This window comes from Phoca vitulina, unplaced genomic scaffold, assembly GCF_004348235.1.
Source record: "Phoca vitulina isolate PV1807 unplaced genomic scaffold, GSC_HSeal_1.0 scaffold7, whole genome shotgun sequence".
Taxonomy (NCBI): domain Eukaryota; kingdom Metazoa; phylum Chordata; class Mammalia; order Carnivora; family Phocidae; genus Phoca; species Phoca vitulina.
The window spans coordinates 63,272,712-63,298,738 of record NW_022589710.1 but is presented as its reverse complement, the minus strand read 5'-3'; the positions used below and the strand labels follow the sequence as shown (position 1 = coordinate 63,298,738).

Below are 26,027 nucleotides of genomic sequence, written 5' to 3'. Positions count from 1 at the left end.
TCTTTCGTTCCTTAAGACATTGGTGGGATGGACACAGGGGTCGCTGGTGGCTGCTTAGCCACATGGAGGGGCTCGGTGATGAATAAGGGCTCTGGATTTCCCCAACTGTTGTGCACACAAGTTCCCTGCAAATATGCCTTGTGTATCTGTCAGGATTTATTCCCAAGGCAGGAGGGGTCTCAGCCCTCCTTCTGGGAAGGCGGGAAGTCAGCTGGCAAAAGGACCCAGAGGCAGAGGATGGAGCCTCATTAAAGCATCTGGATAGGGGGTGCCTGGGTGGCTCAGTTGGTTAAGCGACTGCCTTCGGCTCAGGTCATGATTCTGGAGTCCCGGGATCGAGTCCCGGGATCGAGTCCTGCGTCGGGCTCCCTGCTCAGCGGGGAATCTGCTTCTCCCTCTGACCCTCCCCTCTCTCATGCTCTCTCTCTCTATCTCATTCTCTCTCTCAAATAAATAAATAAAATCTTTAAAAAAAAAAAAGCATCTGGATAGATTCTGGCAGGTGCAAGGCTGCACCGCGGCCAAAAGATGGGCACGGGGTACATCCTGGGTACTGTGCAGCCTGTCCTGCCTCTCCGAGGGATTCCTCTGCTTTTATTATCTCTCTCTCTCTCTTTTAAAGATTTTATTTATTTATTTGACAGAGAGAGAGACAGCGAGATAGGGAACATAAGCAGGAGGAGTGGGAGAGGGAGAAGCAGGCTTCCCGCTGAGCAGGGAGCCCAATGTGGGGCTCGATCCCAGGACCCTGGGATCATGACCCGACCTGAAGGCAGCCGCTTAACGACTGAGCCACCCAGGCACCCCTTATTATCTCTCTTGATAAAAAAAAATTATGACTTTCCCAGTGACTCAGAACAACAACACAGACTTACATTCTAAAATTGATGTCAATTTTCTGTACTTTCGACCATTCCATTCCATTAACTCCTGACAGCTACCCTTTTCTCACTCTGGGGGAATCCTTCCTCTCCGCAGTCCCTGTGTTTTGCACTGTTTTGTCCCCTGTCACACCCCCCAAAAAAGGGGAAAGAAAATGGCCAAGATCTCATCTCAGAAGTGATTTTCTGGGAACATCTCGCTGCTGCTTGATGCGGATGACCTGAGTTTCTCGGAGAGGCTCCTTTTTTCCGCTTGGAGATGATGAACTCCCGTCCCTCTGGGCTCTCAGCTGTCAGCTCAGCCAGCCTGTCTTGTGTCCTTGTCACTGATGACAGAGGCCAGGGGCCCGTGGGGCAGGCCACTACAGGGCACTCAGGCTCTGACTGCTGCCTTTGGCCCCCTGAGCACAGCTTCTTGGTCGTCCCTTCAGGGCAGCCCAGCCCACCTAGGACTCGCTCTGGGGATGCTCAACGGGCAGGTGCCAGGACATGGTGCAGGGGGCCGAGTGACAGCTGGAAGGTAGCGCGATGCCCATCCCAGGGCTGGTGCTGGTAATCCAGGGCCATCCCTGCGCTCCCCGGTGACGGCACAGCAGGCTGGGAGATGATGTTCTGGACCAGGCAGCTGGAGACTTGCCAGGTCTCCCTTCCTTTCCCTTGTGGCCCCATTTGCCCTCCCCAATATTACAGGTCCTGATTGGAAGCTCTCTAATGCCTCTTTACCTCTGTGAGTTTCTCAGACTGCTAAACACGTGTGCACTGCTCCGGCCCCCTTCCAGGACCTACACTTGAACTCCGCGATCCGGGACCCAAACAGCCCCAGCCTCAGAGTCCCCGTTCCTGGGACGGTCCGTTCCAGAGGGCTCACCGTGGAGAGTGTGCGCACAGGGAGACACAGGGTAGCCATCCAGCCTGGAGGGCCAGCAGGGGTGGATCCGAATCCCAGCTCTCTAGATGTGGGTTCTCAGGCCCATTGGCCCAGCCTCAGTTTTCTCAACAGAAAAATGGGACAATAATTAACATGCACTTCTCCACACCTCACTTCTGCCTCCGAGGGGTGAGTGGAGAAGTAAATGGGATACAAACAGAGCACAGCACAAGGAAGATGCACGATAGATGACAACAGTAAGGATAATAATTATTAATGATATCACTGCTAATGATGAAAGAAGGTCATGCTCCTGAAGAAAGACAGGAGCACTTGTTTGGAGGGAATCAGGCAGCAGGACAGATGACGGCCAAGTCTCTCCAGTCTCCAGGGAGGGGTTCCGACATATGCTAGTGGTCTGGCCGGCAGCCAGGCCTTCCATTTAGAACAGGCTGGAAAATGGCTTATTGCCTCTCCAGCCAAGTGGTACTAGTCTGCCCTCCCTAACTTTCTCCCTCTGATCCCGGGGATCTCCTGAAAGGAGGTAAACTGTCTCTCTCTGGAGGGGAATCTCATCTGCCTCTTGACCTGGATCTCAGGGAAAAGGGAAGGACAGCCGAGTGATCACCTTGCCCGGGCCCACACAGGAGGTGGAACCCCCTCGGGACACACCTGCCTAACGCGTCCTCCGGCCTCTCCTCCCAAGCTCCGGTGACAGCATCTCCAGCCCTCCTAAAGCACGTGTCCCACATGCAGACAAACACGGGTAGGCGGCACCTATGGCTTGCAGAGGGAAGATGGGGAGGCACGTGGAGGGCCAAGGAGGGAGAACATTCCAGCAAACACAGGACCCCTTCTCTGAAGAGCAGCTACTGAAGAGGCAAGCCCCTTCTTCCTCAGCGTTGGCTCATTAAGTCAAGGTGGGCTCTGGGGCCAACCTCACCCAGGAGAAGCCAGATGGGAGCCCCAGGCTGGGGTGTGAGAGAGGAGCATCCGTCCTGCCTGCTCAGGAGAGTCCTGGGGCGCAACAGGAGGCCTGAGCCTGGGCTGGAGCCTCACCTACCACACGGACCATCCCGACTCTCCCCGGCAATCTGGCTGCATGAGCCTCACTCCTTGGGTGGGCCCCTTTGTTGGGCTCCGGGTCTTGGCCAGGGTCCTTCGGCATGTATCCCAAGAAAGCTGCCCTCTGGTAACGTCTCTGGCCACACAAACACACTTGCGTTCAGCTTTGAAGAGAGGGGCAGGTGACAGGGACCACCATCCCTGAAGCTTGGACAGAGAGAGGGCAATGGGCAGGGGGACGAGCCTGCCCTATTCTGAGGATAGTCAGACTTCTGCCTGTGGAGGAAGCCAGAGCTGGTCGGGGCCACACCAGGACATGGGACCTCGAGGAATGGCCTCTGTAGACCCAGAGCCTGGCTTAAATGTGCCCTGGAGGTGCCACCCCAGCCAGTGAATGCAGCATGGTGTGGCAGAAAGAGGCTGGCTTTAGAGCCGGAGGGTCCAGACTCCAATCCCAGCTTGTCACTTTCATGCTGTGTGGCCTCGGGCAAGTTACTCTGCTCCCCTGAGCTTCTGGTTCCATATGTATTGGAGCAAGGATGCTGTAAGGTGATCGTATAGATTAAACACGCACATGTGGGCCCAGCACGGTGCCTGGACACAATGCTCAGATGGTGCCTCCTGCCCGTTACCTAACATCCAAGACAGAGCCCCGCTGAGTAAGGCAGAAGGGACATCACAGCACACCCTCTGGCTGGAAATCTGTCCTTTACCCTTCATTGGACATTCACGTGCACATCTATCCTCGTTGTTACCTAAGTGATGGGGGGAAAAACCAGATCAAAACACTGTAGGAGACTGGGATGGAGTGACCCTGAGCAAGTCACTATAATCGCCAAAGGTAAAGTCTGGACAAGATGGCCCAGGTCTCCAGGCCCTGTGTCTGTGGCCCTGACCAAAGAGGGAGAACTCCTTGAAAGTTGAATTTAACTGGCATTTACGCGAGGGGAAGAGAGAGCCTTCGTGGGGGAGACCCCTGCGCTCAGAATTACCCAGAGAATCCCCAGCCCGCTGGGGCTGCCCTGGATACTCGGAGCTGGGACCACACGTTCCTCCCCTCCCCGGTCACGGCACACAGAACCCTCTAGACCTCCCACTGCCATCCCCACAGGCCATTTGGAGAACAGGGAGCTGCCACCTACTTCTCTACAGGGCTCCTTCGGGGATGCGGGGTCAGAAGGTAAGGACTCAGAATATCTGGGCTGCAGTGACCCCCACAAAGACACCAGGCATCGCCTAGGCTCCTCCCCACCCTGGCTCTCGACCTCCTCCTTGGGTTCTCATGAAGACACCTGTCTCAGAAAGCCCTTGCTCATGGGGCACACATGGGGGTTGAGACAGGGAAGAGTTTGCTCAGGAAGCAGCGGGGATGATGGGCGTGCAACGGCTGACCACCCAGCCCAGCTCCCCCACCCCCCCGCCCAGTCTGGTCCTGCTGAGAGCACAGCCCTGTCAGTGATTCCAGAAGGAGCCTGAACCGAAGGTCCCCCATCCCTTCTCCCTCTCTGCAAAGGTCACACCATCTCTGCACTCACGACCTCCACTTGAGCCGAAGCTGCCGGGCATGCATGCATGGCTGCAGTGACAGATGTGGCTCAGAGGAGCTGGTGGCCATCTGAGGACACAGTCTGGAGGTCGGGCTGGAGATCCTGTTAGCACAGTAGCCCGGCGCCAACCTCACAGATGGGTGGCTGCCTCTGGACAATTAAGATGTCCCTGTGCCTGCCATTCAGAAACAGCCATGTCTCCTGAGACCACAGGGACATAATCAGCCTTTTTGCAATTGTCCCCAAACAGCACCAGGGCTTCCCACCCAGTCTTTTCAGTTTCCCCACCACAGAGGGAAAGTTTAGACCATTTATTTTCTTTCGCACAGCACGGGGAGAAAGCACGGAGAAAGCCACTCCTGGCCTGCAAGCGAGGGAGCCTGCGTGTGAGGCTCTCCCACTCTGCTCGGCACAGGGCAGCTATCTGGGGAAGGGGGGTGTACCATGCAGGCGCCTTTCCTAAGGACAGAAGAGCGAGTCCTTCTCCCCCAGCACGTCCCATCCTGTGCTGGTCTGCGCGGGAGGCTCCCTTACTTGCCAGGACCCCCTTCCCCACAGCCACTGACTCGGAGGAAGGTTAAGGAGGCTGACTCGGACAGAGCACATTCATGCCTGCAAGAGAACCCGGGAGCCAGACCCAGTGTAAAATGCAGGTGTCTGAGCACCTGGCCCCCCTGGCACCCAGCTTCCAGACCCTTTCTCTGGGCATTCTCCCCGAGGGCAGCTGAGAAGCAGGGATTTGCTTGAGAGAGTGCTTCACTGGGGCTGAGAGAGCCCCCGGCTGAGTCAGGAAACGTCCCTCCTGCTCTGACCGCTGCAGACACCTGCCCTGTGTTCAACGGCAAACCGCGCCTCTCCCTCCCGGCTGTCGGAAGATCAGGTGGGCGTGAGCCTGCCATCTCTAAAATCCCGAGATTTCTCAGAGAGGAGAGAGCATCTTCTGGCGGCTGGTCCGAAGACTTGACCACATGGCAGATCTACAGTTTAAAGGCGCTTCTTCTCTTTTGAAAAAGAAGAGCAAGTCCGTCCGGCAGAGAACCCCCTACCCATGGAAATCCCACCCCATCACCAGTCATCCCCCTGTCCTTGGACTGCCCGATGCATCTGGGTCTCAAAAGGGGCCAAGTGTCTGATGACAAAGGTGCCCTGTCCAAGTCAAATGAGGAACGTTCTATGGCCCAGGTCACGACCACCCTATTCCAAAGGGCTGAGTGGGAGACCAAGGCTGGGCTGGGAACGTTCCAGTTCTGAGGGCTGCTCTCCCCTGGCACCCCACACACCAGGTGCGGTAAGTTGGCATAAAAACAAGACACATACGTGATTATTTACGGCCAGCAAGCGATCGTCACCCCATGTCCATATTTCACACCTAACCGGCTATTTCCACTGGTCTTACGTTCTTAAAATACAGTTTCAAAAAATTCCCCAATTTGCTCCTCGCGAAGGCTTTGCCCCATCACGCCTCCAGGGACTGGAAGCTCACACTCCCGTTTTCTGGATCAGCTTGACCACAGCACAGAACGTTGGAAATCAGGGCTGCTTGGGGGAATTCCTGATGCATGGTTGCTGCCCCTGGAGAGGACGTGCGCGTGGTCAGAACTTCTGGTTCCAGAAGGTGGGCACAGCCAAAGGCCAACAGCGCCGATGCCCCAAACAAAGCCTCACCCTGCTGTGAGCCCAGCACGGGGTGAGCCGGCCTGGAGCTCGCGGGCGCCCCGAACCTCAGAAGGTGAAGGCGTACACCACCCCAACCACCACAATGTTCCCCAGTGTTGCTATGATGGCAATCCAGAGCAAGACCGCGTCGTTGGAGGACCGTGGAGGCTCCTCCAGCTGGCCCTGGCCGTTGGAGGCCGCATGGACGTTGGTGGAGGAGTTAAAGAGGGAGTACTCTGTGCTGAAGTCCTCGTTGGGCGAGTCCATGAAGGCGCCTCCCATCATGGGCAGCTGTGGAGAGGGAGAGAGAGAATTAACCTGGGCGCACGGGCCTCGGGAGGAACCGCCTTTCAGAGGGACATCTGCCGGGTCAAGCAACCCTGTGCTCAGACACAGCATCTCACAGGGCTCTCCTTCTGTTTGTTATCATGGACAGTGCCTATTTTAAGCTACAAAAATTAGTAGAGACGGCAACACTTGGAGGCAGACACCCTCATGCCCATTTCGCAGATGGAAGCGTTAAGGCACATAGCTCATCCACAGCTGCGGGTAGTCGCTGGGACTTACAGACCCCCTCTCACGGCCGGGCCCTCCACCCCAGCATGGGCTGTAAAATGCCTTCCTTCCTCTTCTTTTTGTAAAGTCACAATGCTCAGCACAGAACTTTAAGGAAATAGAAAAGAGGAAAAAGAAAAAATGAGAATCAGCCTCGCTGCTTTAGGATAATCACTATTAACACTGAGATATTTTCCTTTTGCACCTTTTTCCAATGTGAGTGTGTGTACGTGTGTGTGAGGGACAGAGAGAACACGTTTAAACATGTGGTTTTATATAAAATTTTGTATAAAAATTCCATCAAAACACCATTTTACCCATTGTATATTATTCTACCACAAATAAAACCGCAATTTAACCATCCCCTTACAATTGGAGATTCAGAAATTTTGGTTTTTTCCTTTTATAAATAATGCAGTCAGAATGGCTAAAATTAACAAGTCCAGAAATGACAGATGTTGGTGAGGATGTGGAGAAAGGGGAACCGTCCTACACTGTTGGTGGGAATGCAAGCTGGTGCAGCCACTCTGGAAAACAGTATGGAGGTTCCTCAAAAAGTTGAAAATAGAGCTACCCTACGACCCAACAATTGCACTACTGGGTATTTAGCCCAAAGATACAAATGTAGTGATCCGAAGGGGTACGTGCACCCCGATGTTTATAGCAGCAATGTCCACAATAGCCAAACTGAAAAGAGCCAAGATGTCCACCGACAGATGAATGGATAAAGAAGAAGTGGTACATATATACAATGGAATATTATGCAACCATCAAAAAATGAAATCTTGCCATTTGCAACGATGTGGATGGAACTAGAGGGTATTATGCTAAGTGAAATAAGTCAATCAGAGAAAGACAATTATTATATGATCTCACTGATACGAGGAATTTAAGAAACAAGGCAGAGGATCATAGGGGAAGGGGGGAAAAAAACAAAACGACGAAATCAGAGACAGAGACAAACCATAAGAGACTCAATCTCAGGAAACAAACTGGGAGTTGCTGGAGGGGAGAGGGTGGGGGGATGAGGTGACTGGGTGATGGACACTGGGGAGGGTATGTGTTGTGGTGAGCGCTGTGAATTGTGTAAGACCTGTACTCCTGGAACAAATAATACATTATATGTTAATAATAAAAAATTTTTTTTTAAAATAATGCACCAATCAACACCCTATACCTGCATTTGGGTGTACATACGTGCTTCTACGTGCATTTTTATTTATTGTGGCAGATTCCCAGACAGGGAACTTCTGAGTCAATGCGTATGAATTCTTCAGAGCTCCTGGTGCACAAAGACACACTCCCCAGAAGAGTGATTCTAACTCCCAAAGCCTCACGCATAAGGATGTCAGCACGTTTGCACTCCAGAGATCAGAGTAAAGGCTCCAGGCTGGGGGTGGGGAGGTGGGCTACTCAAAGGAGGGGGTGACCCTTCATGCAGCCAGACCACCCCAGGGGCTGATGTGCCCTAGGTTACAGGGCTGGCTCTGGCATCTATTAGGCCCACGGTGTGTGTTTTGAATGGCACCCGAGTGAATGAACACTGAACAGTTAAGCTTTCCTTCAGCGCACATTTATTAAGCACTTATTCCTACCAGCACAGAGGCCCTGTCATACTCAGGGGATGTGCAAGAGATTTTACAATTCACCACTCAGCTATCCTGTCGGAGACCACTATATCCCCATTTCACAGATGGGTAAGCAGAAGTCAAGACTACAGCGCGAATTTGTGGTGGAGTCAGGGTTGAGAGCTTCTCGCTCCGCGCACAGTCACCCCGACTCTGGGCTCAGACTCCGTGTTGGGGCTTGGAGACGTAAAGATCACTGTCCCCAGAAAGACTTGGACCTCAGGGGAGCAAATCGGGGGCCACTTCACTCTGCCATTCATCTGACAAATACGTACGAAGGGTGTACGGATTAGGTGTCGGAGTCCCAGACTCTGGACACAGTGGTGAGCAAGACAGGTGAGGCCCCTGCTTTCATGGGGATGGGGGAATGAGAGCCGGGACGAGGAAGGAGAGGCCAGAGGAGAGCAGGCAGGGAAGAAGAAAGGGAGCACATCTGATGGGAACACGAACCATCAGGATCGACCGAGGGAGGCTACCTTCAGGCAGCTCTGTGCTTGGCCGGCCTGAATCCCCGCAGCCTCTGTGGAGCACCTGCTTGGCTGAGAAGAGCAGCCTCTCTGGGCTCGCTCAGAGGAGCTTGGCACTTCATCCACGACACAGCTCTGTCCTTTATTTAGGTGGGGACCTGCCAGCTCTCAACCTGGGGGTGTAGTGAGAGCAGGGTCACTGGTGATCTCGGGAGAGTCCAGGGGCTGAGCCTCGGGGGTCGCTGCTCACAGGGCCGTGCTCAGGGAGTAAGGATACAGCCAGCGCTGCATGTATAAATGTGTCCCTTTTTAAACGTCTATTACGGTTTAGCCCTATATAAAATTAATATGGTGAGTTCAACGGACGTATTTAGTGTATATGAATAGCTATCAGGACAAACACAAATGAGAATAACAATTGACATGCATTCTATGAGAAATACAACTAAGAGTTTAAAGAACGAGCTGTGACTCCCTCTTGGTCCCCAGCTGGTGACGCAGAGGGTTGGGTCCCAGCCGTCACAGGCACAGGGAGCCCAAGGGGGGTCGAGGGGCTGGCGTGGCTGGGCAGGCGGCGGAGCCTCTGGGTCCAGGGCCTTCCCATGAAACCCAGTCCTGCTTTGGGTCTCAGCCAATGGTCCTCTCCACCGGAGCCCTCTCTCCCGGGTGTCACCAAGACCGCGTCCTCGCCTCACGGGCACCTGTCCTGAGACACAGTTCCTCCTGTCTGCTTCCCCAGTGGCCTGCCAAGCTCCGGGAGGCGGGACCCGATCTGCTTATTCTCCTCATGGGGTTCCGAGAGCCTTGCACAGGTCCGGCATACAGTGGTGCCTAATAAAAACCTGGCCGCTGACTGATGAATAACAGCCTCTCTCGACTCAAATGGCTGTCACTCCTACGTTGGCTGACAGCCTCTCTGGCCTCTCCTTGCAGCCCCCACGTCCACCTGCCACCTGCGGGGTTCATGGAGGGCCACAGGTCCTCTCCCCCACGCCCCCCCCAGCCAGCGCTCCGGCCACCCCACAGGGCCCACCCTTCTCTAGGGTCTTCCTCTGACCGCCCACAGCGGAAGCAGGACTGTGGTGAGGCCACAGAAACTCTGCTGGTAGCATCTTAGAGAGGGGGGCTCAGGCCAGGGCAGGAAGCTGCACCTTCTCCCGCCCCACGCGCCTGGACTCGGTCCGCAGCCGCCGCCCCTGGGCCCCTGGGCCCCAGAGTTAACCCGCGCTCCAGTCCTCTGTCAGTGGCCACCTCTCAGGGCCCTGCTGGGTTTCTGGGCAGAGGCCCTCCCTCCACTGCCCTGTGCCGTGGGACCTGCTAAGGTCTGGGGCGAGACCTGTGCCCCCTCCCCTCTCTCCTGGGTGGGCCAGGTCAATGGGTATTTGCATCAAATCAGTGGGGGAAAAGGGGACACTGGATGGAGCTTCTGGGCAGGGAAGAGAGAGCAGCCCCAGGTGCACCTGGCCCCACCACCACCCTGCCTGGGGGCCGCTGCCGTCCACCAGGTCTCCACCCAGCACCCCTCCACCCTGTGCCCCTTCTCACGCTCTGCTCCCCTGCTCGCAGTTAGTGTCCCTGTGTTAGTTTCCTATGGTGGCCTTAGCGAGTTGCCACGAACGTAGTAGCCTAAAAGAACACACATTTATTCCCTTCTAGGCCCGGAGGTTGGAAGTCTGACACGGGTCTCCCCGCGCTACCACCAAGGTGTTCACTGTACTCCTGCCTCGTCCAGCTTCCAGAGGTGCCCACATTGGCCTGTGGCCCCGTCCTCTGTCTCCCAAGCCTGCAGTGTGGCATCTTCCAACCTCTCTCTGACCCTCCCAGTTCCCCCTTATGAGGACCCTGGTGATTATACTGGGCGCACTTGGATAATCCAGGATCATCTCTGATCTCAAAATCCTTTTTTTTTTTTTTTTTTTGAAGATTTATTTTTTTGAGAGAGGGAGAGAGAGCCCATGGTGGGGAGGGGCAGAGGCAGAGGGAGAGAGAGAATCTCAAGCAGACTCCCCCCGGGCATGGAGCCCGACGAGGGCTCGATCTCCCGACCCTGAGATCATGACCTGAGCCAAAACCAAGAGTCGGACGCTTAACTTGGTGCACCACCCAGTTGCCCCTGATCTCAAGATCCTTAACCTTAATCATACCTGCAAAGTCTCTTTGTCTCATCAGGTGACATATCCAGAGCCTCACCTAATTGGAGGTTGGTCTCCCGCTATACAGGGAACTCTCTGGAAGGCAAGCATTGTGACCTACTCATCTCAAGCTCTCTCAGCCCCATTGTTAACACAAAAAAGGTGACAAACACGACCCTGTAGAATTAATGAACTGAAGTCAGCAGAAGGGCTCCCCACCAGCTCTTCTTCATCAACCCAATCGCAGAGACCCCCGTGGGGGACAGTGCATTCTCCACAGAGTGAGCCCCCCCTCTGCCCTGCACCTAAGCCAGAGACCACGGCTGGTGTCTGATGGATGCTCTTGCCTCTGAGTGTGGGGACGAGGGTGGGTTCTGGTGCTAGACAGACTCAGAGGTGAATCCTGCTTCACCAAGGTGGGTGAGCACAGTAGAGTCAGGGGGTGAGTATAGTAGAGCTGGGGTGCGTCCTTTAACCCACTTGCCTGTAAGTAATGAAGATAATTCATTATCTTCAGTGGAACCAGCAGGATTCTTGCAAGGAGGAAATAAAATCACAGATGATAAAATGTGGTCCAAGACAGTCACTCAGTAATTCCTCATATTCTTTCCTTTTATTGTTCTTGTAGAAATTCAAAACCAGGAGCCTTGCATGCATCTCTTACCCAACTACTTAAGCTGAAGGGAGGGAATGGGGACCCTGGTGTTTCCAGATGTGTGCTTTTATGCGATCAATTAATCAGGTACTCTCTTGCAGGTGCAAGAGACAGCCCCCCTGCTCCCCAACTTATGTTTAGGCTGAGAGATGCTCCAAGTCTGGCTGGCACTGTCATTGGATCTATCTGGCTCAGGTGTTTGGTGGTTTTGATGGTTTTTTTTTCCTTTGTAAAACAGATTCTATGTTCAAAGTGTCCATAGATGTGAAAACAAGTTTAAACAGCAAAAATCTCATGAATAGAAAACAACAAACAAAAAGGTCAGCCTCGATTGCGTTATTTGGAAGTTGGAAAGAGCTGAACAGGAGGACTCGTGGTCAGAATGAGGGATGGTGGCTGAGTCACCCCAGAAGCGGGTGGTGAGAGAAGCATCTGGAAGGTCCCTTGGAGAGGCCCCTCCCCACTGAGTGACAACTAGGCTTTCTCACACCAGTGGGCAGGTGTGGTCCTAGCCCCCTGGGAGTGGAACCCTTGGATGAGGTTTCAGCTCAGAGCAGATCTGGGGGTGAAGACCTCTAACTTCACACCCTGCAGAAGAGAGAGGTCCAGGGAGGCATAACCAGATCCTGGGCATCTTGCTGCTGAGTCACAGGGTGGGGCGGGGGCTGGAGGAGGGGAGAGCTCATTTCCCCAGCAGAGGAGGTGGTCATGGCCAGGTCAGAAAAAAGCCTGTTGGCTTGTTGAAGAGGGGATACCAGGACAGGTCAACTTTCAAGGTCCATGCTGTCCATCAAGGCTGTGCTTCCTGACGGTAACTTTCAGGAGAGCAGGAGCCTTCCCGGTTTCCCGCAGCATCCCCAAGGCCTAGAACAGAGCAGGTGCTCAGAAGATAGAGGGTGAACAAACGAATTCCAGGACCATCAGCCAAGAATTCTGAAGGCACGCTAAGATTCAGCCTAGAGCCAGCACTTCCCGGCTGGGCGGTCAGGGCCCATTTCTTAACCTAACCTGTCCAAGCTCAGGTTTCCCCCAGAAACACAGGGGAAATACCAAACGCTGCCTCGCAGATGGGGGGTGGGCAGCAGGTGCAAAACGCTTTCTGTGGTTGGGGGGCAGGGAGGGAAGTCACCAAATAAAGTCAGATAGCATCCCTGACATTAAAAGCATGCCTACAAAATACTCTATATTATGCATGGATCCGCACATATGAAGTCAAGGGTTATAAATGTATGAGCCAGGCTCACCATAGCGGCTGCCTCGGAAGACAAGGGTTAGGGGCAAAGGAGACTGGTTTTGTCTATAATATTTCACTCTAAGAAAAGATGAGCAAACAGGATGAAATATTAAAAAGAGTCTCTTCTGGTCACTGGGCACATGGGCGTCTGTTACTTTTCAGTATTTTTCAACCTCTAACATTAAGAGCAATGTTTTGAGCATTGCAGTGGGTCACAGACGAGGTGGGTTATGATCAGCACTGTGGGCCTGCCAGCTCCCCCGCCTGGGTCCCCATCTGTTCCTGCCAAGAAGAGAGAGGTTAGATAGATCTCCCCGAAGCAGGGCGTCTCCAGAGGAAGGAAGAGAAAATGTTTTCAAAGGGAAATCTTCAAAGCCTGGTAACCAGAGGTGGCTCTGGCAGACGTTTCCAGAATAATGCCAATGCTTCAGGGGAGGGGACGAGAGAGACAATGGGTGTTTGTTGCTGGAGGCTCTGGGAAGTGGGCTTGCTGGCTTCCTGCTGGATTCCACCAGACCCTCCTCCCATAGAAGGCCATCCATCCGCAGGGTCCCTGGGGCATCCCAGCCACATGGATCTGATGCTCCTGGACTGTGCGTTTCAAAGTTAAACTTATACGAGGGTAGAAACATCCATATTGTCCCCGTCTCCCTTGGGTGGTGGCACTCTGGTGCTGCTCAGGGCTGAGACACCTGGCCCTTCTTCCCTCTCTGAGCCTCGCTTACCCAGGAACGGCTCTGATGAGTGATGGCCAAGGCCAAGCTCAGTGCTCAGCCCTCGCCAGATGCTGAGAAAGCCGGGGTCAGGTGTTGACGGTCTTAAAGTGAGAGTCGAGTGGTGAGGGCTGGGAGACAGGCCCTTAGGTAAAGTCCTCACCCAGTGCAATCTGAATTTCAGAGAAACAACAACAAAATAATTTTTTGCTGTAAGTATATTCCAAATATTTCATTGGACATACTTACAGCAAAAAATCGTACTGAAAAATGATCTGACATTCAAATCTCGTTCAAACTGGGCCGCCTGCATTTTTATTTGCTAAATTTGGCAACTCTGTGTGTGGTCACTCTGAGAAAGAGCTACAATTCCAGAGTTTGTGCAAGGGGCCCACTCTCAGTTTTGTGTTTCCAGAGCACGCCATCTGCAGCCCAGGCTTTCTGGGTGACCTAGTTCACTGGAAAATTCCAGGAGGCCTCCAGCCAGCCTACAAACATTATAAAGACAATTTCTCTCCTTACTATCTTCTCGCAGGGTCTCTATGGTCCAAATATAAGGGCTGGATAGACTGGGAGTGCCATCCATCCATTTGTTAGTCATTCAACAAACGCTGAGGGCCTACTCTGCACCTGGAAGTGCTAGATCGACCCTAGGGATGCCCAGGGGAAACCTTGAATGGCTTAACATTTAAAAGGAATACAGACAACCGCACAGCCATAAAATGACATGTCATGCACTTTAACGGAGATAAGAACAAAGCAACAGCTCTCACAGCATGAAGGAGGGCAGGTTGCTGTTAATTCGTTGAACTGGAGAATCAAGCACAAGGCTGAGCCCTGGCTGTGTGCCATGAGCCAGTGACTGACCCTCTCTGGGCCTCCGTTTCGATCTGTCCAATGAGGAGAATAGTGGGAACCACCCTGTGGGATGCTGTGGGGGTGAAGTACCGCATCCTGATTGTAAGGACTCAACGCCCAGGGCCCCTAATTCTAAGTATGGTCCCCACTGACATTGCTGCGTGGGCACAGAGCCAGGCCTGCTCGCCTCTTATGGCCATTGTGGGGTTTTTGTGATTTTCTCCATTTTCCGCCCTGAAGACACAGGCACGTTGAGCTTACTGGGGTTCTCCATCCTGTCTCCAAGCATCGACAGCAAAAGCCCTAGAGAACCCCCCTCTTTGTAGACAGAGGGCAGGGAAGAGGGGCTCCCGGGAGCCAGAGAGTTTGGGGGAATCCCCAATTTCTTTCTCTTTCTCTCTCCGGCTGCCCCTGGGCCAGCCCCAGGTGCTGGATGCACTTCTGTGGCAGTGGTGGGCAGGGGCAGGGGCAGGGAACCTAAATTGCAAGAGAAAACCCTTCTCCCTCTGGCCAGAGGAACTGAAGAAAGGGTCCCCGAGGTCTGAGTTGTGTGGGGAAGTTCCTTTTATCACTTCTCTCTCTCTCTCTCTCTCTCTCTCTCTCTCGTCTCCTGCTTTGCCCAGCGGGCATCCTGGCCATGCAGAGCTGTGTGACACACAGGGCAATAAAGCTGACAGAAACACAGACTCTCAGTTGGAGGGTTAGGAAAGAAGGCCCTCGGGAGCCAAGGAATATCCTGGGGGAGAGAGTGCAGAAAGGATCCCCTAATTCTGCATAGAACCTGTGCACATTCTGGGCTCGCTCTGTGCTGTGCATGCATGTGAGTGACCCAAAGAAGTGTCATGAAGCCTTTGAAAAGCCCAGATGCGTCCCTGAGAGGTGCCCGTGCAGGACAGAGCCGAACAGCGTCGCTACGGTGTTACGGTGGGACCGATGCTGGGACCACCGCTTGCAGAAGGCGAGGCAAAAATCTTCTGAATAAAAGAAATCTCCAAATGGTCTCACTGACTCATTCTACCAAACATGTAAGGAAGAATGATACCAGCTCTATACAATCTCTTCCAGAAAATAGAAGACGGAAGGGCATTTTTAGCTCTTTTTATGGAATGCTTCCCAAATCAGGTTAGTGAGGCCAGCACCACTCTGCTATTGAAATCAGAGATATGACAAGAAAAGAAAACGGAGGATCAATATCCTAATTGAACATAGACAAAAAGTAGATTAGAGATATTAGTGAACTGACTCCAGCAATACGTAAAAAGGTAATTTTTTTTTTGGTCTGGGTCAACATTCAAAAATCAGTTAATGTAATTCATTACACTCACAGAAGTGAAAAGAAACAAAACATAATTGTATCCATAGATGCAGAAAAATCATTTGACAAAATTAAACATCCACTCATGGTAAGAATTCTTAGCAAAATAGAAATAGAAGGAAACTCTCTAAGTCTGATAAAGACCACCTACAAAAACAAAAAAAACACCAGCAAAAAACAACTTAAAGCTAACATCATACTTAAAGTATTAAAAAAAACCAATTGTATGTCTATAGTCAAACAATGAACAATTGGAATTTGTTTTAAAGTTCCATTTACAAGAGCACCAAAAAATGAAAGCACTAAGTATAAATCCAACAAAACATGTACATGATCTGAATGCTGAAAATAGCAAAATACTGATGAAATTCATAAAGAATAGCTAAATGAACTGAGAGAAGAGTACGGTCATGAACTGATAGATTCAATATTGTGAAGATGTGAATTCTCCCCCAATTGATGTAGAGATTCAATGTAATCCCAATCAAAATTCTAGCCGGTGTGTTTGTAGATAGAGACAAGCCGATTCTAACATATGTATGAAAAACAAAGGACCAAATATAGCCAAGAAAGGACAGAGTTGATGAACTCACAGTAGTACTTCATTTCCAGACTTATTATAAAGCTACAGTTCTCAAGACAGTGTATCATTTGCAAACAAAGAGATACATAGATCAATGAAACAGAACAGAAGGTCCCGAGACAGATTCACATAAATATGGTCAATTGAGTTTCAAAAGAAATCTCAGAAGAAATTCAGTGAAGAAAGGGTAGTCTTTTCAACAAATGATGCTAGAACACTTGGATACCAATATGCAAAAAATAAAAATAAAAATGTCCCTAGAACCTGATCTCTTATATAAAAATTACCCAAAAACCCCCACCCTCATGCCTTACACAAAAATTAACTCAAAATGGATCACAGATCTAAATGTAAACATAAATGTAGAATACTTTCAGAAAAATACAGAGGAGAAGAATTTCTGCGACCTTGAGTTAGGTAGGCAAAGAGTTCTCAGATCCAACATCAAAAGTGCAATCCATACAAGAAAGCATCGGGGACCCGGATTTCATCAAAATTAGAAACTATTCCTCTGCTAAAGGCACTGATAAGAGAACGAAAAGACAAGCCATCAACTGGAAGAAAATATTTACAAAATCACAGGTACAATATCTGACAAGGGACTTGTAACTTAATTATATAAAGAACTCTGAAAAATCAACAACAGGAAAACAACCCACTTTGAGAAATGAGCAAAGCTCTGAACGGTCACTGAACAGGAGATATGCAGAAGGCAGCATGACACATGAAAAGATGTTCAACATTAGGGAAATGTAAAATAAAACCATCATGAGATACCACTGTACACCTACTAAAATGGTTAATTAATTAATTTATTTTGTAAGATCATTACTTAGTTCTGGCGAGAGTGTGGAACAGCTTGAATACAAAGCAGGTGGGAAAGTAAAACGGTACAGCCGTTCTGGAAAATTTGGCAGTTTCTTATAAGCATACATTTGCCAAACAACCTGGAAATCCTGGTCCTATGTATTTGCCCCCAAAGAAATGAAAACTTACATTCATAGAAAAATCTGTGCAAATGTTTAGAATAGCTTTATTCATAACTGCCCCAAACTGGAAGCAACGCAAATGTCTTTCAACAGCCCAGAAAAACACAAAACCAAAAAACGGTGGTACAATCACACAGTAAAAGACTACTCAGCACTAAAAATAGATCAGCTCTTGATGGACACCAATGTGGGGAAATCTCAAGCGCATGAATAAGCCAGACAGAAAAGGCTTCGCGCTGTGTGATTCCATTCCCGTGATGTTCCGGAGGAGGCAGGATGACAGGCTGACCTCGGGAGCGGGGTGACGGCAAGGGCAGCTGGAGGAAATGTCTGGGGTGAGGGAAGGCTCTAAATCGTGACGGTGGTTGTGGTCACAGGCGTCTGTGCATTTGTGGGAACTTACAGAGCTGTATGTATGCCCCAGAGAGTGTGCATATTAGAAAGGAAATCAAAGCACACCTCATAGGCTACTGCTGCTTCTGCAGCCCCTGGGATCCATGCAGTGCTCTCCACGCCCTGGGAGGCAGGGGGGAGGCAGGGGGGGACACCGGCATTCCCACTGCACGGGCCAGAGCTGAGGCCCCCTGCAGAGCCAGGCTGGTGAGGGTGGGCCCCCATCCCGAGTCAGGTCCTAAAGCCTGGGCTCTTTCCACGGACCCCAGATTTTCCTGTGTGTATGGCCAAGGCAGGTAGGGAAACTGAGGCACGTGGTCCACTGCAGAGGTCACTGTGACATCTCCAAAGGCCGGCTGAGGGCTTAGGACCCTGACCTGAAGAAATACTATGCACCCTGCCCATTTGGCCTCCTAGTGGCTGTTCTTACTTTTCCCTGACCCGGAGGCCGGCCGAGACCTCCACGTACCCAAATTCCACCCAACTTTCCAGGCCCAGCTACTATTTCTGGAAACTTTCCTTGAAGTTTCAATTTCCTTTGGTTCTCAAAGCATTTTATCTGTAGCTCTCCTATCATCTCCCCAATGCCAGAGCACTGCGTACTGCATCCATAAGACATGGTGTGCGTACACGGACACACACACACACGCATGCACGCACGCATGTGCGCACACGAGTGCACGCGCTGCATGCTGCCTGGGGTTCATAAGTGCCTTGGAGAGTTTCCTACTCTCTCTGTGCCCCCTGCAGTGCCCAGGCTTTTCATGCAGAGTCACTTTAACAGGAAGGAAAGAAGGAAGGAAGGAGGGAAGGAAAGAAGGAAATTTGAATTCAAGGGCTGGCACCCAAATCCTGCCGCTTCAGTTAGCACATAACATCGGTAAGAAAAACATTTATTTATTTTATTTATTTTATTTTTATTTTTATTTATTTTTTTAAAGATTTTATTTATTTACTTGAGAGAGAGAATAAGAGACAGAGAGCATGAGAGGGAGGAGGGTCAGAGGGAGAAGCAGACTCCCTGCTGAGCAAGGAGCCCAATGAGGGATTCGATCCTGGGACTCCAGGATCATGACCTGAGCCGAAGGCAGTCGCTTAACCAACTGAGCCACCCAGGCGCCCAAGGAAAACATTTCTTTTCTTTTTTTTTTTTTTTTAAAGGTGGGGATGGAAGAGGAAGGGAGCACAGGTGATTACTGCTTTTCATTATACGCCCTTTGTTCCATAGGCATTGTTTTTTTTTTTAAAGATTTTTTTTATTTATTTATGTGACAGAGAGAGACAGAGTGAGAGAGGGAACACAAGCAGGGGGAGTGGGAGAGGGAGAAGCAGGCTTCCCGCGGAGCAGGGAGCCCGATGTGGGGCTCGATCCCAGGACCCTGGGATCATGACCTGAGCCGAAGGCAGATGCTTAACAACTGAGCCACCCAGGCGCCCAAGGAAAACATTTCTGATCAAGGGAAGTGACAGTCATGTGAAAGATCTTCAGAGCGGGAGCCACGGTCCATCCCCTGTCCCCTGGGGCTGGTCTCCCGCTGGACGTTTGGGGCTGTCATTCCCATAGGCGTGGAGCACAGCTCCCCAAGGTTGAGTGGTGCCACCTCCCAGGGCTGGCTACAGGGCTGGGTCAACAGGCTTCCCCCCCACCCCGGCCCCACCAGGAGGCAGGACGTGGGCTGTAGCCAGTTGGCCGAAGGCTGGGATCCCCACTGGGCAGTGTGGGGAGTGTTAATGGCTTAGGTGGAGTGATTGCAGCAGATGATGGAGCTCAGGACACTGGGGTCTATGCCGCCAGGTCCAGGGAAAGGCTGAAGGGGTTTGTGAGGAAGTCCCTTTACGATGCAGGCATGGAGGCCACATGATCACTGGAAGGAAAGGAAGCAAAGGACCTCACAAAACAGACTGCACACCCAACAGATGTGCAAATGCGTGTTCACAAAAACACTTGTACACACACATCCATACGGCATTACGCGGAATAGCCCCAAGCTGGAAACAGCGCAGTTGCCCATCAATAGTAGAATGGATATGTCAACTGGGGCGTATTCACACAACGGAATCCTACACGACGGGAATCATGAGCCACAGGTATACACCAGAGCATGGATGGATCTCACAAACACAGTGATGACCCAAAAAACCCAGACGCAAATAAGAACATACTATGTGATTCCATTTATTTCAGCGGGTCTCAACTGGGAGTAATTCTGCACCCCCAGGGGACTTTTGGCAATGTCTGGAGGCATTTTTGATTGTCACAACCGAGGGGGGAGGACGTGCTACTGGCACCTAGTGGGTGGAGACCAGGGATGCTGCTGAGCATCCTGCGGCACCCGGGACAGCCCCTGACAACACAGAATGATCCAGTCCCAATCTCAATAGCGTGTCGATTGAGAAATCCTGATTTCTATAAAGGTCAAAACCAGGAAAAACTAATATCTGGTGTCAGATTCAGCCTATGGTTGCTGCCGGAGGGGTGAAGGCTGGGAAGAGGGACACAAGGAGGTTTCAGAGTAGAAGGCTAGCTATATTCTGATCTGGGCGCTGGTTACATGCGCTCACTTGGAACACACACATTAAGCTGTACACGGTCCTGTGTGTCTGTCCTGCTTCAAACGTTGTCCTTTAAGAAGATGGACGGAACAGCCAGGCACAGGAATCTTGAATTTGACTGTTGAGATGGAACCTCTACGAGACTATCCACACCTTATGGGATGTTGCTTCCCCTTTCCAGCACATTAGGCAATGCTCAGAGTGAGCTCGCCTGTCTGCAAACTGCAGACCAGAGTGTCTCGATGTGGCCCTCATTACCCCACACTTCTTGAGCTGCCTGCAGGGATGGGGGAGAGATTAAGGTGACCCAGGGGCATCCTGAGGGCAGAGGCCACAGCAGGATGTAAGGCGTGCAACTTCGTCCCCAGCACACCTTCAGTTTGGACCTTAGGATGGCCAATGGCACAGTTGGGGCGCTTTCCTTCATGCCTTCAACAAAACGGACGCAGAATCTGCCTCCGGAAAGAGGTAAGGACTTTGCCCAGGGTCAGTCCCTCAGCTGTCAAAGGACAGGAATTGGAAGGTGTGTGTGAGCATGTGAGCTTGTAAGTATGTGTGTGTGAGAGGGAGAGGAGAGAGAGGGAATGTACGAACGAGAGAATTCACGTGCGCAGGGGAATAAAACTGTGATCCACACACCAGCTCAAACTTGGAACCTGGGTCTATTGGTGACATGCCATAGATGTCTCCTCCTCCCGGATGACTTGCATTTCTGCAAATACGGTTTACATTTTACCTGCCCCAGGCTTCTCCAGGGGGGAGACGGGAGAGGCTCCAGTGGTAGAGAGAGCAGAGTGAGGACATGATCGGTAACCGGCTCCCGAGGGAGAAGGTGGGCTGCGTCCCTCTCCAGTGACCCAGCAAAACAGCAGCTGTCCATGCTTCATGGGACACGAACAGGGAAATCAGTTATTTTAAAAGTAAATGACCAGGGCGCCTGGGTGGCTCAGTCGGTTAAGCGGCTGCCTTCAGCTCAGGTCATGATCCTGGAGTCCCGGGATCGAGTCCCGCATCGGGCTCCCTGCTCAGTGGGGAGTCTGCTTCTCCCTCTGACCCTCCCCTCTCTCATGCTCTCTGTCTCATTCTCTCTCTCAAATAAATAAATAAAATCTTAAAAAAAAAAAAAAAAAAAAGTAAATGACCAGGTGAAGACTATAGGGTTCTGGGCACCTAGAGTTTAATCACCAAGGTAAATGGAGAATCCTCGAAGGACACCCAGAGTGCCCTCCACATGGAAAACCGTTCTTTGGTCAAAGGGCCCACACCTCCTGGGCTCCTGGAGGCATTTCAGTCAATCCTCCTGGCTCAGGACAGAAGGCTCTGGGGCGTGGAGTCTTACGTGGAATCAGGATTCCATCTTTCTCTGTGAGTTTCCTCCCTGGGACCTGGGAATGTGCTGGAAGAAATGCTAATGAGCACAGGTGTGAAGACTTCTTCTTGATGCGGGTTTGTATCAAGGGTCCCATGTCAACTTCCAGGTTGTAAACACAAAGGTCAGCATGGCACATGCTGGGAAGAAGGACCCCCAAATAAAGGGAGCCTTTCTCTCTAAAACGATTAACATTTATACCCTCTACAACATAGGGGAGGCAGCATTTCAAGGAGCCCAGCTCAACATCCTCAGTGCCCTTGACCTTCACCTCATGCCTGATTCATGAAGTCACAGTCAGTCATCAGCCTCTGAGCCCCGGGCCTTCGAGGACAGTGAAGGGGGCTGAAACCTTCAAAAGCCACCCAACTGCCCATGCCAGTTGCCCTGGCCCCATGGGGGTCACCACGTGTCCCTCTCATGTCACCTTGCTTCTTGCCCATCCCATACTTGCCCTGGTTAGAGAGAGTGCCTCTCAGGGAGGTGGAATTTCCCCATCTTACAGATGGTAAAACCAAGGCTTCAATAGATTAGACATTCCCGAAGTTCCAGAGGCTGAATTCAAACTGCCTATTACAGGGTTCCTGGTAACATTCCAGGATGATTATTATGGAAATCAATAGTCTGAGTATTAGGGAGTTTGCAGCAATATTACAGGATGATTCTTATGGAAATGAACAGTCTCTACTATGTCCCCGTGCTCAGCGGCTGGAACATAGAAGGTGTAAAGTTGGCAAGGTGTCAGCGGACAGAAACCTACAGAAGCCTTGCTGAGGAACGCACTCAGGGCCTGCCTACCCTCTGCATGGCCGTGCTGACCAGCTGGCGCTCCTGACACCATCCACATGCTTGTTCTCCTGGAGGCAGAAAGGAAGAGTGCAAACAGACCCTGCTTTGGTCTCATTCGGAGGTGGGAAATCCATTTCTCCCCCCTCCCCTCCCAAGAGGGTATCAGCAAGGGGTTCTGCCTCCTATAGATGTTGAAGCTACAGACCCGACTCCATGCCGGCCTCTGCAGTGAGTGCCCCGACCCCTGGTCCCGGGCATCAGGCATCCCGCCTACGATCACTCCACTGAGCATCCCGCCCACACCCCAAACCCCGAGAGCCTTGTCATGAAGTCACCCAGCCCCGAGCTACTTTGGGACGCTGTCCCACAGAGAACTGGCCTCCAACTTGGCTATTTTGTTGAAAGAGCACAAGAAAAAAGGCAGTTCTGTCCTTTCATCAAATTGACAACACACGACCAGCCGCCCATCTGGCCGTGTCTTTCTTCACGTTGGCTGTAGTTAAGGGCGACGCAGCCGCCCCATGTCCATACTTGCCACCGTGTTGGCTACGGTTCACGTGCTGAAGAGTTCTTAATGAGAAACAGCGTAGGAAATAAAAATAAAAGCTAATATTTATGGAGAGCCAGCTCCACACCAAGGACGTGTTGGGCCCTTGAAGGGCATGATCGCATTTTATTACCAACAGCCCCATGAGGTGGGGGCCACCCCACGCCTGCGGACAGGGGAAGAAAGGAAGGCACACGGTGGTAAAAGGAGGATGGAGAGGCATCACCCCATAATCCTCTCTGTGGCCACACTGAGTGGACACCCCCGTGAGCCAGCGCTGTGCCGGACAAGGAGAGACACTTCTCTTGCTGGACGTCTAAACTGGCCAGGAAGGCAGAGGTCACACCCGTGACATTCGCCAATGTGATGGGGCACCGTGACATCAGGACCAGTGCTAAGTGCACGCAGAGAGCTTCTAGAGTGAGGTCTGTGTTTATTTCGGTGCCTCCCCCAGGAGCACGGAGCCACTGTGACATCAGTCCTTTAGCAGCCAGGGGTGGCAATGGGTCAGGTCCCATGCCCTCAGGGACCACACTGCCCGCCCCTTCTGTACCGGATGTGCTGGGTGTCTTCACGCGGCCACCTCGCTGCTCAGGCGGCGGACTCTGCTGCTTGCTGGATTGTCCCCCCACTGCCTGAGGCTCCTCTCCTGAGCCTCTCCTAAGCCTCTCCTGAGCCTCTCCTGAGCCTCTCCTGAGCCGGATGGTGGGAATGAGCAGTAACTCCCAAAACAGGGCTGCCCTGGATGCTGTCACTTCATGGTATCACCTCAATCTCACCCCAGCCCAGCAGGAGGTGGGTGACTGGGGGCTCAGAGGGGTGCAGTCATTTCCCCGGACTTGCACAGTTACAAGGAATTGATCAGGAATCAAAATCCACACCTGCCAACTCCTAACCCTTGTTGTCACTCTAGGCTGAATTATGGCTTTCTCCACCGGGGTCCCATACTAATTTGTTCCTACAACTGATAAAACATTTAATACATTGCCTTATATTTATTACATCAGATTTATTATATTATCATTTTATATTATGTTACATTATATTATATTAAGGTTAGCTGTGCACATGCATTATGTGCCCTTATGTTATGTTACATTCCATTATAGTTAGCTGTATACTAACGTTATTTTGTTGCAGTAGGTGATGCTATGTTAGATTACATTATAATATAGTTAGCTATGTACTAAGATTACATTATAGTACATTGTTAAGTCATGTTATATTACATTGTATTACAATTAGCTGAGTATTGATCTATCTTTCTTAGGGAGTGTGAGCTTCTTAAGAACAAGAACTAATTTCCCTTTGAATTCCCAGTGTCTAGCATGTCAACTCGCATAGAGCATTTTATTTAAAAAAATCTGCTCAATTAGTTGCTGTGCGTTGTACTATTTGATAGAATATCTGCATGGCAGATGAGGTGGTTCTATGACTGAACATAAGTAGACCCAGGAAAAACCTAGGACCCAGGAAAACAAGGATATTTTTGGTAAGCCTCAGAGCACTACGGAATTAAGAGGAAAAAGCAAATTCACCACTTTTGAAACCGTTGCCATAGAAACTCAGTACAGAGAAAACGCTGGCTTGGTCAGAACATACATCATCTTTGATTATCAATAATGGAGGGAACACTTGCCCTGGGGGACAGAAATGCCAGGCAGTGGTGGTCCAGGACTCCCAGGACCTTGTCCTCCAAGGGCGTCCATGGTCCTCAGTGAGCATCTGGGGGCCAATGCTTGTTTTTAGGACACTGGCTGAGAACCTCGAGAAGAAGAGGCCAAGACCAGGTGGGGATGCCACCCTCCCTGGTTGTACCTGATGGCCTCTCTAAGGCCTGGGCTCCCTGGGGTGGAGTGGTCGTCGTGCCCCTGTTGATTCAGCTATGAGAAATTCCTATCCGTCGCTGGGTCACTGGGTATAAACAGTTGAGCTGGCAAAAGCTGTTATAAATTAGTACCTCTTCCGCCCCAACTCATTCATGGATATCTTTGGAATGATTCAGTAGAATCAGGGGGACCAGTCCCTTGTGTGGGCCCACATCCTCCTGATCATACTAAATTCCCTTTCCCTGAGTGGAGTGGAGTTTCAAGGCCTTGGGGTGAAGGCTGGGAAATTTGTTTGTTCAACTGTTCATTGTTTCATTGGCCGGACAAAGTGTCTACTACATGCCAGGGAGACTGGCTGGAAGCCAGAGGCACAAAGAGAAAAACCATGTGCTCTTTACCTTAGAGGAAGAGAGAGAAAGAAAGGAAAAGAGAGAAGGAGGAGAGAGAGAGCGGGAGGGAGAGAGGGTAGAGAACAGAACTAACAAATGAAATTAATTAGAACACAGCATTGCTCCTTGTCCTCAAGTGCGTGCGCCCTGGAGGGAAGGGAGGCTGGGGCCATGACCTACCCAGCATGCTTACCTCCCTAAGTGGACCCTTTTGGATCTTAAAAAGAAAAAAAAAAAGGAAAGACCTCATTTGAAAGTATTCTTGCCGTAAGTGGAGGGTGACTATCGCAATAAGGAAAATGTTTGGATCATTTTTTAATCTCCTTTCCTCTGTACCACAAAATCATTTTTGGTAGTCACTGTGGCATGAGACAAATAACAAGAACCAAAGGCCGGACGCTCTCCACTGGAGGTGCCCATCGGGACCTCCAGGGGAGCATTTTTAAAACACCAATCTCCTCCCACCGATGACGTTCCTGGTGAATCTGCCCTGCCCTTTCTCCCCAGGGACACCTGTGTCAGCAGGAAGAAGAGACAAGACACAAGGGGAGGAATGACTAGTGTCCTAAGAGCTTCCAGAAGGCTTCCATGAAGGGGTGCCCCTTGAGAGGGGTCCTGATAGATGTACAGAGAGCCTGTCAGGCAGAGAAAAGGGGTTGTTTGTCCACTACTTGCTGATATTGTGAGTCGGGAGCTGGTGAGCAGCAATTTCTCCCCATCTTTTGTTGGCTGCACTGGTTACTGTCTCAGAAAGCTGGTCATTGTTGATGCAAGCCAGCTCAGAACACAGGAGGTGCGCTCACTGGTGTTTCTTTTGTTTGTTTGTTCGTTTAAGATTTATTTATTTACTTGAGAGAGAGAGCAGGGGGAGGGGCAGAGGGACAGGGAGAGGGAGAGAGAATCCCAAGCAGACTCCCTGCTGAGCGAGGAACCTGACGCGGGACTCGATCCCAGGACCCTGAGATCATGACCTGAGCCGAAATCAAGAGTCAGATGCTCAACCGACTGAGCC

General features: G+C 51.2%; 1 protein-coding gene across 1 annotated transcript in view; it reads right to left on the bottom strand.

The window, feature by feature from the left end:
* Window positions 1-782: 782 nt before the first annotated feature.
* CUNH14orf132 (chromosome unknown C14orf132 homolog) overlaps window positions 783-26,027 on the bottom strand; it is a 53,016-nt gene continuing 27,771 nt past the window's right edge. Inside the window, exon 2 of the mRNA XM_032405874.1 lies at window positions 783-6,308. Coding sequence (XP_032261765.1) covers window positions 6,084-6,308 — 225 coding nt within the window. The 3' untranslated portion in view covers window positions 783-6,083. The remainder of the gene's footprint in view (window positions 6,309-26,027) is intronic.